This window comes from Glycine soja, chromosome 1 (genome assembly GCF_004193775.1).
Source record: "Glycine soja cultivar W05 chromosome 1, ASM419377v2, whole genome shotgun sequence".
NCBI lineage: Eukaryota > Viridiplantae > Streptophyta > Magnoliopsida > Fabales > Fabaceae > Glycine > Glycine soja.
Window position 1 is genome coordinate 54220231 of NC_041002.1, and position 13611 is coordinate 54233841.

The 13611-nt window shown below is 31.4% G+C and overlaps 1 protein-coding gene and 1 pseudogene across 2 annotated transcripts; one reads left to right on the forward strand and one right to left on the reverse strand.

Moving 5' to 3' along the window:
- Positions 1–2804: 2804 nt before the first annotated feature.
- LOC114405835 lies at positions 2805–6209 on the reverse strand (annotated as a pseudogene).
- A 3083-nt stretch (positions 6210–9292) lies between these two features.
- On the forward strand, positions 9293–13138 carry LOC114423263 (serine/threonine-protein kinase SAPK3-like). Of its 2 annotated transcripts, none has more exons than XM_028389959.1 (10): positions 9293–9435; positions 9687–9847; positions 10388–10462; positions 11259–11360; positions 11439–11492; positions 11572–11664; positions 11759–11851; positions 12088–12192; positions 12284–12382; positions 12728–13138. In XM_028389959.1, exons 2-10 carry the CDS (start codon positions 9725–9727, stop codon positions 13001–13003), a joined length of 1020 nt encoding a protein of 339 aa, XP_028245760.1. In that variant the 5' UTR covers positions 9293–9435; positions 9687–9724; the 3' UTR covers positions 13004–13138. The 2 variants fall into 2 exon arrangements, with proteins under 2 accessions (XP_028245760.1, XP_028245767.1); XM_028389966.1 differs by having other exon boundaries at positions 9308–9428.
- Positions 13139–13611: the final 473 nt, after the last annotated feature.

Genomic DNA, 13611 nt, shown 5'->3' on the forward strand with positions numbered 1-13611 from the left:
CAAACCCATAACCCACACCCCCAATGCCCCACCTCACTCACCATTGCATTTTTTTCTCTGAATTTAAGAATACCTTCTCATATTTTTTTAATTGCGAACACTCTCCTCCTACCCACGGTTGGTGCCACATCGAGATCTTGTCACCATTGCCCTCTTTCCAAACCAAATTGCCATTAAACCAAGATCATTCCCTTCCTTCCCGACAGACATCAAGATTCCTCCACCATTGCCTACTCCATATTTTGATTTTAAGACCAAACACTATAAAGCATCATGGTTGGCCTCTAACCCCCATCTCCATTTACTAAGCAATACCTCATTAAACCCCTTAATGTTTTTTATTCCAAATTCCCATTTATCCTTTGGAAGGCATACTTCTTCCCACTTGACCCACGAGATCTTCCCCTTATCCTCTTCCCCCTCCCCAAAGAAAGCTTCTTTGGATTCTTATCACCTTTCTTAAAAGACAAGGCAACATCTTATGGAATGATAGAAAGAAAAGAGGAATACAAGCTAATACAAAATAATGAGAGTGAACCCCTCACCAATAGAGAGTGATTTTTGCTTCCACATTGCAAGCTTCTTCCTCATCTTCAAAATGATAAGCTCCCAAGTGGCTTCTTTCCTAGGATTGGCCCCAAATGGGATGCCTAGGTACACAAAAAGCAATTGCATTCGCTTACAATTTAGCAAGCTAGAGAACTTCCACATATTTCCATCCTCAACCCCAATCCCTAGCAAATTATTTTTGTGAAAATCGACCTTTAAGCCCAAAACAAGTTCAAAGCATCCGAGAATAGTTTTCATACACATAATGCCTTTAGTGCTAACATCAAAGAAAAACAAAGTGTCATGCAAATTGCAACATAGAGATCTCTACATCTTCTTCCTAACCTTGTATCCTGTATGATAGTCGTTCCTAACTACTTCCCTCATCAACCCTGAAAAATCGCAACAATGAGGAAAAGAAAATGAGCAATGTTATCTTCTTCTCAAAGCCCCTTTCTACATTGAAAACTCCTCAATCGGGTTTCCTTTCACAAGAATTTATATTGATGTTGACCTTAAGCATTCTCTGATCCACTTAATCCACCTCTCACAAAATCCCAATCTTTTAAGAATATAAAACAGGGAATTCAATCAGATTGAATTATATGCTTTTTCAAATTCTACCTCGATCACTATACACTTATTTTTCCTCCTTTTTGCATCATCCATAACTTCATTGGCCATAAAAAATCCACCCCACATGTATCTCCCCCCAAGAAAGGCACTTTGCCTAAAATCAATGACTTTATCCAACACCTTCCTCAACCTATTCGTTAGGACTTTTGAAATGACCTTATAGAGGCGTTTAATCAAAGATATCAGACGAAACTCCTCCAATCCTTGGGGATTATTCTTCTTAGAAATCAAAGTCATAAAAGAAGAATTGTGAAGGACAGTGTTCTCACAAGGATCTGGGAATATTCAAGCCTTGTGGAGGACTCTATTTCTTCATCAAACTCTACATACGTGTTGACCAACAACACCACTTGTTTAAAGCATTCTTTGCGCCAAGTATTCAACGACATTCTGATCATCCTCAACCATATTAATCTTCACCTCGATGTTTATGTTTGTGTCTGCGATACCATCGATTCAAACAACATGACAAACTAGTCCTCCGATTATTTCACCACTTCTTATAAATTTGTGTCATCCTCCATTGTGAGAAGCATCAAGTTGTCACCAAGATGTCTCTTCCTGGTGGACCAATGCCCTTCCATGATGAATTGCTCTTGAAGTTTCTGAACATCCTCCGTCCTGTCTTGCCACCATGCTTTTGCTTAGCCACTCCATATTATATTCCTTAACTGCTATAATAGGTCCTCTCTATTCCTGGTTCCTACTATCATCTCCTGGTCCTCACTATCATTTCCTACTTCCCCATTTATTGGTTTTGTGTTGTTATGGGCGATCTTTTTCTCATTCGTGAGTTAACCATATGATTTTCTCCTTTTCCACTATTATTGTACATCTTTGCCTTCTCCCATTTTTTGTTGGCTGCATCATCCATCCTTCTTTCCTTCTCAAGATTGTCCTTTTGTTTTTGCACCTTTCTTTGTGAACCTGGGCATATTCATGTTCGATTTCATATCCCCAATAAAGAGATTGTTTAATTGTCTTTCAAGCCTTTTTGGGTCCTAGATCTCCTTGAACTAGACAAAGCCAAACTTCTTCCCTTGCTTATTTTTTCTTGGCACCACGAAGATCTCCACTACTTGTCCCCCACCTCTTAAACACGTTCCACATATTAGATCCATGCTTCTGGAAAGTTTGTAAAGTAGAAAGTTGTGATCCTTCTTTGGTTTCCATAGTTTCTTGGTTTGGTTTCTCCATATTTTACTCCCTTTTGATCTCTTTGTCACACCGAACCTCATTCTCTATCTCTCTCTTTCTCTTTATCCTTTTCAAATCAGTGTTCTATAAAAGGTTTAATTAGCAATTTGGTCTCCAAATTATTTTTAAAAATTTGAGAATCAAATTGAATCTTTTAAAAATTAAAGAATCAAATTAAATTTTTTTAAAAAAATTTGAGGATCAAATTAATAATTAAGCCAATGTAAAATTCTTCGCATAGATAAAACAATATGATAATTGCAAAATATAAGTTAATTTGATAGTCAATTTGAATTAATAAGTGAATGTAATTTCTTTACTTTATTATTACTTTTAATGAAATAATGAAGAAATTAACATCTTTTTTATTTTTTATCAGCAAAAATCAAAAGAAGAATATTTCAAGTGCTTTAGAGGAAAAAGTAATACAAAAATTGAAAGAAAAAGCCTTGAAGAAAAATTAGAAGAATTGGAAAGCTCGCTTAGCGTGCAAGACAGGCCCAACACGCACTCTCGCTCAGCGTGTAACACACGCTTAGGGTGAAAAAGGCCCACAAAGAAGCCCAAAGGTACGCTTAATTAGGGCATGTCTTTTTTTCCATCTTGATTAGGGCAAGCATCCAAGAAAGTCTACACATAAGAACAAAATATCAAGCTTTAAGTTTTTTATTTTTGATATAAGAGGTTATAGTATGATTTTAACAAACATAAATCACCTTGTTAGTAATTGTTTCTATCATTTCATCTGACAACTTAATTTCAGCTTCACAAAGAAGTGCATTTATCATTTGCACGACCTGTAAAATATCACCAAATGTATTTACAAACAAATGAATTAATGATTAAGGATAATAATGCACAAATTTGAGAATGAATTGAAGTCACAACAAATATTTTATAAGAACACTTAAATATATAAATTGCAATTGTCATTTAAAAAAATGTATATCTACATAGATTGGTTTTTTATTAGATTGGATATGAACAAAACATTTCATCTATGTATATTAAAGATACATGAATAAGCAATTAGCCTTACCTCATGACGCTCTACAAATCACGTATTATATAAGTCGTAGAGCCTAAATGAAACTGTAAGAAAATCCCAAATTTTTTACATCAGTATTAGTCATTTAAGGACAACCCATAAGACCTTTACAGGTGCAGATGGGTGGAAGACATTGAGCGCTCTAACGAAGTCATCACCAAAGTCAATCATTCTTTTTTTCTTTAACATCAAATAAATCAAAGATCTACATGTAAAAAATAATATGGTGTTAGTTAACTTCCAATCAATAGAAAAGGTTATTTATATTACATAATCATGTCCCTTAATTATATATGGTCAGCTGTGACGGAGCTTATCGATCGGGAGCAGGGGCATAAAAAAAATCATACAATTTTCTTTATAAATAAAGCTATAAATATCTTTAAATATATTTATTTAATCATTTGGTATCTCCAAAATTTTGGAGTAAGATCCGTCACTAATGTTTAGGGTGTAATTTTCAAGTTTATATATATATGAAAGAGCATCGATTAGGAAAAAATCAACCCTTAAAGTAGATCTTAATAATATTTAAGGGAATAATATTTAATTTTTGACTAAGAAATATTCAGAATAAATGAAAAAAAAAGTTAAAATTTTATACTGCTTATGTTACAAGACATCTATCTAAATGCTAAATAGTGGATTTATGTTGTCTCTCAGACAATCTTACAAGCAATCTCAATTATAATGACATGATTATTTGACAAAGTAAAAGAATATTGTACAGTACCCGACTTGTAAAGAGATTCTCTTGTTTCTTATTATTGAAAATGGCCAATTGAAATTATTCCTGCAAAAAATGCTTATTATTAGTTATTACAGTTAGGTGTTAAAAGGTCAATATGAAGAACGCAAATATTACAAACGTAAATATAACTAAATAAGGATGATTCCTACAAAATAAAACAAATCAATGTATAGTGGGCAAGAAAATAAAATAAAAATATATTGTGAATCTGTTGTTTACTGAAGCATTGTCTAAGAAAATTAGAACCAAATATATTCATAATACACTTAATATATTAACCTGAAACTTCAAAATAATGGCATTGCAAATAAAAGTGATATCTAAATCATTCAACGTACCAATAAGATAAAGTTCTCAAAATTATGAATATGCTCGTAATAGGGAACAAACGGGAGGTAAGAAACATCTAAAGCTAGTAGTCATAGACTTATTGTTGTTAGAAAGAAGGAATTATCTATTTGTTGTTACCTTACTTATTAGTCCATCATCAATGATGGACCCACAGTTGCTCTTAAAAGCTCATATAGTGCTTCAACATCGATCACTAACACTGACTGAAAAACCAAAAATTAATAAATAAGTTTAAACTACAAAACTAATATGAGTGTATGAGAAAAAAAGATCAAACGATTAATTAGACGACAAATGAATCACAAGGATAGTTTTTTTTTTAATATTAATTATATAATCATGCATGAACCAACTATCAGTCACACTTTTGTTTGTCAAACAAATAAGCAAGAGTTAGGTGACCGCATAGATCTAAATTGAGATTTCCAAAAATGAGAATAATATTGGGTGCAAATGGATGAAAAAACCTTTACATAAAAGCAAGAGCTCAAATTCAACAAGCAAAAAATACAACGTGTAATGTAGACTCATTATATGACACATAGAGTAAAGGTGGGGAATTTATTGCTAGCAAGATAATGCCTCGCGTGAATTTATTTTGAAGTATTCAGGAATGCCAGAGATATTTGTTCATCCTTGGTCACTATATTTAGTCTCTGGATAATGATTTAGTTTTTCGAGATACGATGAGTAATTTTTATATATAGATTTTGGTACCTTTGTGTCCCACATATATATATATATATATATATATATATATATATATATATATATATTCCTGATTAAAAGAAAATAGATTACATATAGAGATTATTTGATAAATAACAAAGGAAATGCAAGGAATATTTGACCAACGGCGTAAAGAACATCAAACCATAGGCTCAATACATTTATATTTTGATCATCTTAGAAATTTTCTACCAAGAAGAGGCGTAAAAGAAATTATGTAAACACGTTTAAATTTTTATAATGCCTTATAATTCCCTGACTAGTTGATGAATACAAAAATGTCATGGTTATTTTGTGGTTTATAATGATCAACACAATGGAAAAATGGATCATAGGCTAGACTAATTGATCATTCTGGGTCATTTTATAAACAGATTCATATCAATATTTTTCTTTTATAAAAATGACCCAAAATGATTAATGAACCTCGTAGGCTAAGGTATAAAAAATAAAATAAATACACTACCATGGAGCTAATTTTCAATTTAGCAAACAGAAGATAAAGTAATTCAAACATTTTTTTTTTGGTCTACACCAACGGTTGTAGCAAAAGTAACATTTAATTTGAATTACTTTACATTTATGTACCCATACTATAAATAAGGCTTAATTAGTATGTCCAGGAAAAAAAGATTTTTCATAAGAGGAAATCCTTTTCTAAGAGTTATCCATACAAAAGTAAGAACACATGGAAACAATAAGTAACTCAAAAGCACACATCTATAAAAATCATTAAAATAGTTATGGCTCGAGACAAATTAAATGACAATCTTATAATTGTGAAGAAGCCAAGAATGATTCCATTAAAAAAAGAACTTACAGGTTGTCTTTGATGCAAGAGCAAATGGGTCTTCTGCCGGAAATTCTCTTACTTTGGAATGAAAACAACCCATTTATGGAGGAAATGGAAGCAACGTAGCACGTACTAAAGCAGTGCTCGAGCTTCACCAAAATATATCGTCTAAAACATTTTCAAACGCCACAAACACCGCCATAAGAAGAAATAATTAGTAACAAACCACTCTATGATTGCACATTAGCTAATTCATGTTAATTAGGCTGAACTAAAAATTGAACAATATTGAAGAAAACAAACAACATTATAAGGGAAAATATATATGAACATAAATTGAACATCGTAATAATATTTGATAACTCAAGTGAGATACTTATATATGCATCTGTGATCACAAAATGACACTTTCCACAAGACTAGTTTTTAGGTTTTTCTGTTTGGTTCATAAATAAATAAAAAAGTTGTGGGGAAAGAGATTGAAAATAAACCTGGCTCTTTAAAACAATAAGGATGGTGAGAAAATATGAATAATAAATAAATTTAAAAATGAACCTTGACGTCAATTAAGTTCCTCCTTTGTGAAAAAATGGCCCAAACATAATAAACTTATAAAAATAAAAATATATCAAAATCACAATTCCATATGGATCCGATCAACAATTGTATTTCCCCCTCGTAGTCCTGAGAATGTCATGCATGCACTCGTCAAACCTCAACAATAACATGACAACCTAAATAAAATAAAATCAAACTCATGAAAGAATACGAACGTGGGAAAAAAACTCACCGACATGAAAATTTGTCGTACGAATTTGACATGAAAGTATATGGCCATGGGTATAAGGCGAAGAACACAAAAAGCAAAAGGAGACAAAGAGAGCAAATACGAAGTTGTTAAATTAAGAGAGGAAAAACAAAGTTGATGGGAGAGGGAAAATGAAATGTAATTAGAGTGGGGTGTAAGTGTTATATATAGGAGGGGTGTTGTTGCTGATATTTTCCATAAGACAACCAATTTCTTACCCTAAAAAAACCTAAACAGATATTGTAATTTATTCTTATGTTTAATTCAATATCAATTATAAATTCATATTAAAACATATATTGTTCTTAAAAAAATATCAAAATTAACAATGAGGAAGCTTAACCAAGTAGAGTGATATGATTGACCATGATTCTTATGTTTAATTCAATATCAATTATAAATTCATATTAAAACATATACTGTTCTTAAAAAAATATCAAAATTAACAATGAGGAAGCTTAACTAAGTAGAGTGATATGATTGACCATGATATTTTGAGCGAAATCTCGAGTTTCAACTTAACGAATAAAAAATGTTATTAAAAAAAGAAATCCCATTAAAAATAGTTCATGAAGTTTTTCATAAAAATTTATTGACAAAGGTAATAAATATTTCGTTTCAAAATAAGTTATTTTAAATTTTTAATATAATATGAATTGTCCATTTGTATTTCTATAATTACTCCCTTATCTATTTTTTACTTTTTTTTCTCGTAAAAAAAAAATCTAAATTATAATGAGAATGTTGGAGTTTAAAAAGAAAAGCTTAATCAAGTAGGACCCACTGCTGCGCGTACGTTATTCTCCGTAGTACCAAGCGAAAACGACGTTATCAGGCGCTCCATTCTAGGCGTAGCCGACGCACGCATAAAACATTTTTTTTTTCTCTATTTTAATTTTCAACACAGATTTTTCTCACTTTACAACCAGTGAAAAACGAAGGATCCGAGAAAGAGAAAATCCTACGCGTATCAATCATCACAACACTGTTAAACGTCTCTTGTGCCTCTGTCAAAGACAACAACATTCGAAACTTGCAAGTTACCCTTTTTTTTTCATCCGTTGGCAGTTTGGCACGTCCGATACATCATCTTTTTAAAAATGTCTTTAAAAAGTGCTTTTTAAAATATTAAATAATTTCATTAAACATGTTTAGTTATTTAAAAATGCATGTATTGCACTTTTAAAAAAAAATTAGACAATAAATAATTTTACTATTTTTTAGTTTTTTGTTTTCTTAATTAACCTTTACTTTTTAAAATATATTTTCATTAGTTAATAAATTAAAGGTTACGTTTAATATCTTTTTATATCCAAATTTTTTCAAATTTTTGCTTTTAGCCCCTAAATATTCTTTTTAGGATTTTTGGCCCCTAAATAATTTTAGCAGAAACTAAAACTATTAAAATAAAATAAAATATAGAAACCAAAAACACTACAAAGACTAAAAAAAATAGGAACTAAAAAAAATATTAAACCCTAAACTAAAATAAAAATTTGACGTGTTAAATAGTTTTTACAATTTTGATGTAATGAATTCGTTTTTATTCTATTTTTAATTTCTACCTCCAACCTATTTAGTGCATAAAAATAAAAATATTTTTAATTAATATAACTAAATTAACCTTAAAAGTTATGTTTTACAAATTTTTAAAAACAATATGGTTACGTAATATTACCATGTTATATTTCAATAATACCTTAAACAGTTAAACATTATGTTTTACAAATAAGAATTGTGTTTGTTTCACATATTAAAAGTTAATTTCCGAAAATATAACATAATAATATTACGTATCCATATTTGTTACAGTTTTTGAAAAATTATTGTCGGATATTATTGATTTCTAGGAATGAAATAACATTCTTTTTTATTATATTTTCCTACTTTTTTATTTCTATGAGAATGGATGAGTAAGTGGTATTTTTATGAGAATAAGGAAATTTATTTCCTAAAATACCAATAACTTCCTTTTACGATTAAACATATTTTTAAATATACTTAAGAATAATATTCTTGTTCATAATATATTTTTGAGAATGTGATTCATATGAAAATGTAATATGATACCTTGAAATAAAGACTCCCTAATTTAGTATTTTCTCATCTTTATTCCATCAAACATTATTAGCATTTCTGGTTCCCTTTATAAGTTTTGTTTTTATTATCGTTATCATTGTTAAATATCCTAAAATTTGTTTACCTTTATTTCTCAAGACATGCAATTATCATTTACCATTATCAATTGTCAATCATTAACGAATTTTGGTAGGCAATAAAGTCCTATCTACATGTAGCTCCATTTTATGTAACTATCACATATAAATGCCACTCATTATCTTTGGTGTGAATAAGGATGTCCAAATCGGCAGTAAGTAGCTACTATTTTCTTCTGAAGTAAACTTTACTTTTTCTTTTTGAATAATGTCTTTTTCTTGCACACAGTTCTGATCAAACCTTCTCAGCGTACTTGGTACTCCGGACTAAGAATTTATAGCTCAACAATAATGAAATGCTTTTACGTTTCAAGAAGGCGTGTTTGTTGTGGTGATTTGCTTGAACTAAGGTAGAGGGTGAGTTCGGTTAATGGAGTTTTTAACTGGTTTCCGTTTTCTCATTCATGACAACTGCACATGCTTCCTTCCCTCTTGTCTCTTGTTTTTATTTTATTTAATTTAATTCAATTTGTACTCTTCTTTTTTCCCTGCGTAGCTGTTTATTTATATTTGGCCTCGTTGGACTTTTTATGTAAGGTGATAATGTGTATATAAAACCAAAACAAAACCATATCCGTTTCCTTATTTTGGTCTTCTCTTGTATACAGTTTTGGTCTGTGATTTTGTTGCTTTGGTGAGAGTGGATATGGAAGAACGGTACGAGACTTTGAAGGAGCTTGGTTCAGGGAACTTCGGAGTGGCAAGGTTGGCCAAAGACAAGGAGACAGGAGAACTTGTTGCTATCAAATACATAGAAAGGGGAAAAAAGGTTCAGTGTTCATGAATTTTAGGAAATATTTAATGATATTCATCTTTCCTTGACATATCTGAAATTGACTTCCGCAGATTTCTCTTCTGCTCTGCATTCTGAATTTGATTTGCGTGTCATTTGTGAAAACTCTATTCACCTCAATTTCCAGATACAATCTATTGCCTTGATCCTTTGCTGATCTCATTGTGTTGGAAAAATATCTATATACTTTGTCAATGACTAATCTCTGTCAAGGAACTAGACTGATTAAGTAAAGCTGATGCCTGATAGATTTCATTTTTTTTTTGTGGTAATAAGAAATAATCAGAAATTTTTTCGGTTGTGTTATTTATCAAGCTTAATTAGCTTACATCACCAGATGCGCAGAACTATTGTTTAGGACTTTATTAAGCTTAATTATCTTATGCCACTTGATCCTCCTCGTTATGCACAATGAAGTAGGGCAACCTCACATTTTATTTTCTAATAATTTCTTTAGTTCTTGCTAATTCCTTCTCATGTTCCATTCTTCTGAGTGAGTTATGTTTGTGGTATCAGATTGATGCAAATGTTCAACGGGAGATAGTTAATCATCGATCTTTAAGGCATCCAAATATTATCAGGTTCAAAGAGGTAAGACTTTGTTTCTGTACTTAAACTGTTCCTTGAGTGGGATTTTTTCTTGATATGGATTTGGACATTGAATTTTCTTATTAGTAGTTACCTGCATTTTTTGGTTCTTACAGCTCTTAAATACACACTGCTTGAAACTTGTTTTAGTTCAAAAAGCAAAAACTTTGCAGTTCATTGGATGTTATTGTTGATTCATAAAGAAATGCAGGTGTAACTCTCAATGCCTTCTGCATTGAGCTATTACCGTTGGCATTAATATGTCAACTTAAAAGCTATAGGGTGTGTAGCTGTAGCCTACTATCTTCTTTGTGCATTATTACTACAAGAAATATGGTCACCATAAATTGCATTTTCTGTTTTCATATTATGTGTTGAGGATAACCTGTCCAACGTGAATCTGTTAGGTGAACACTTAGCTTTTGTTCAGTTGGTCACAGAGGTTCTAATGCCATGCCAAGAATCAGCCATTCCAAAAACTTAACTTGTCTCGTGAAAACTCACAAATGGTTTTGTATCTAACACTATGCAAACAGGGTTGCAAACTATCATGCTTATTTTCTTCAGGAATTATTGCCAGCAATGTACATTAGTTTGAACATGTCTGCAGAAACCAAAATAGTTCTGTTCCTTCAAAAAGACAGGGGAAATAAAAATACTCCATTTACGTTTCCTGCATGTTAGTGGTGATGAGCATGTCCGTTCTTTGTGTGGGCTAAAGATTAAACAAATAAGATTAGTTCTATTGAGAGCTTTCTGAAGTTATATACACATTCTGGAAGTCAGATCTTTTCTGCAGGTATTTCTGACCCCTACTCATTTAGCTATCGTCCTAGAGTATGCTGCTGGTGGTGAACTCTTCGAGAGGATATGCAATGCTGGTCGATTGAGTGAAGATGAGGTTGGTTGTGTGTGTGTAATATCCCTCTATTTGTATAAATTATCAAGTGATGATTTTTATGAATTCCCTATTTTGCAGGCAAGATTTTTCTTTCAACAACTAATATCTGGAGTTAGCTATTGTCATTCCATGGTACATATGCATTCAGAATTTTGTTGTTGTTGTTAATTTAAAAGTCCTTTGTAATATCATCTTATGCCTCCTACTGCAGCAAATATGTCATAGAGATCTGAAATTGGAAAACACTCTACTAGACGGAAATCCAGCTCCTAGACTTAAAATTTGTGACTTTGGTTTCTCCAAGGTTAATAACATCTCACCAAAATGAGCCTTTATGGACTAGTCCTTTCATATATATGTTTGTTGACTATCCTATTTAATTTATTATTCAATTCCAGTCTGCTTTGCTGCACTCTCAACCTAAATCAACTGTTGGAACACCTGCATACATTGCTCCAGAAGTTTTGTCACGAAAGGAATATGATGGAAAGGTATTTGAATTGTGCTTAGGGCCTATTTGGATAAGCTTCTTTAGAAGTACTTTTAAGAGAAAAATATAAGAAGGAAAAAAATGAAATGAGCTTCTCCATAAGGAAAAATGAGTTCTCCATTAGCTAACCATTAGCTAATAGTTATGTCAATGAAACTCACAGTATCACATCAAGTAAATAATTCATAATGTTGTCAACAAAAGCTCAATTTCATTCACAAAATGATAATTCTGTAGGTTGCCGATGTTTGGTCGTGTGGTGTGACTCTTTATGTCATGTTAGTTGGAGCATACCCATTTGAAGATCCAGAAGATCCTAAAAATTTCAGAAAGAGTATTGGGGTGAATTCTTATTTGACTTAAAAGAGATCCTTTATGATTAATATCTTTGATTCATAGCACCAAGTTTAAACTCTGATTCTCTCGTTGGCAGAGAATTATGAGTGTTCAATACGCCATACCCGACTACGTGCGTGTCTCTAAGGAGTGTAGGCATCTTATCTCTTGTATTTTTGTTGCCAATCCTGCCAAGGTAAGTATTATTTATTCTGTTCATCCATAGGATTTATATAAGTATTGTTAAGATATTCAAAACTAAAGATGTTCGTGGTATAAAATGGCCCCAGCGAAATTCATACTTCACCTTAAAAATATCATAATGAAATGTTAGGAAGTGTCTTCAAGGTGAAATTATCACATAGTTGAGTTTTTCAATTTACAATAAAAAATTAATAACATTTGATTACATGTTATTCGATAATTAATTGGAACAATAATAGTCCTACTCTTAAATCATGTAATAATTTCTAGGTTTGTTTCTTCTATATTGAGAATCTCCTTGTATTTTAAAACTTACTATTTCTCATCATTGTTAAAGAGGATCAGCATCTCGGAGATAAAACAGCACCTTTGGTTTAGGAAGAACCTGCCAAGGGAGATAATTGAGGCTGAAAGAAGGGGTTACGAGGAAACACAAAAGGACCAACCAAGCCAAAGTGTGGAAGAAATCATGCGGATCATACAAGAAGCAAGGACAAAAATCCACACTGGTGAGCAAGCTGGTACAGGAACTTCGGATGCTGTGCATGGTGATGAGGCTAATGAGGAAGTTGATATTAATGACCACTATGCCAAATACCTAGCCCTTAATTAGTTTGTGGTTGGGTGTTTACCAAAGCTAGTGTGCATTCTTCGTGTGTAAGGTATAGAGTTGAATGAGACATAACACTTCATCGAATTTGAGAGTTGTATCAATTATAATGAGAATCAAACTTTGTTGTTTGGGTAAGTTTGTTGAAACTTAGTTTTAAGACAATTAATTTCGTTTGAATGCAACAAACTAATTAGTAGATGAAAACAAAAATAAGTTGTTCAAAAATAATCATAAACTATAAATTTTTAGATAAAAAAAACAGCTTATTTTTCAGAAGAAAAAAAAACTAAATTTCAGCTAAACAGTTAAAATGAGAGATTATAATCTTTTTCAAAGATAATTCTGATTCTTGTTTACAAAAATATATTTTATGATGACATGATACATTTTGCTTATCAAATAATGAGCTTCATCTAACATATAATAGCTCATAATTTATAAATAATTTAGTTTATCCATATCTTGACAGTTGACACTTACAATCATGTGTATTTAGCATGTAGGAATTAGTTTATTTTAAGACCAAAAAGGCTCTTCTTCAAAAGTATATTGAGAGCTTTAAAAAAACTAAAAAATATTATTTACCAAACATGTTAGCCATTATATTA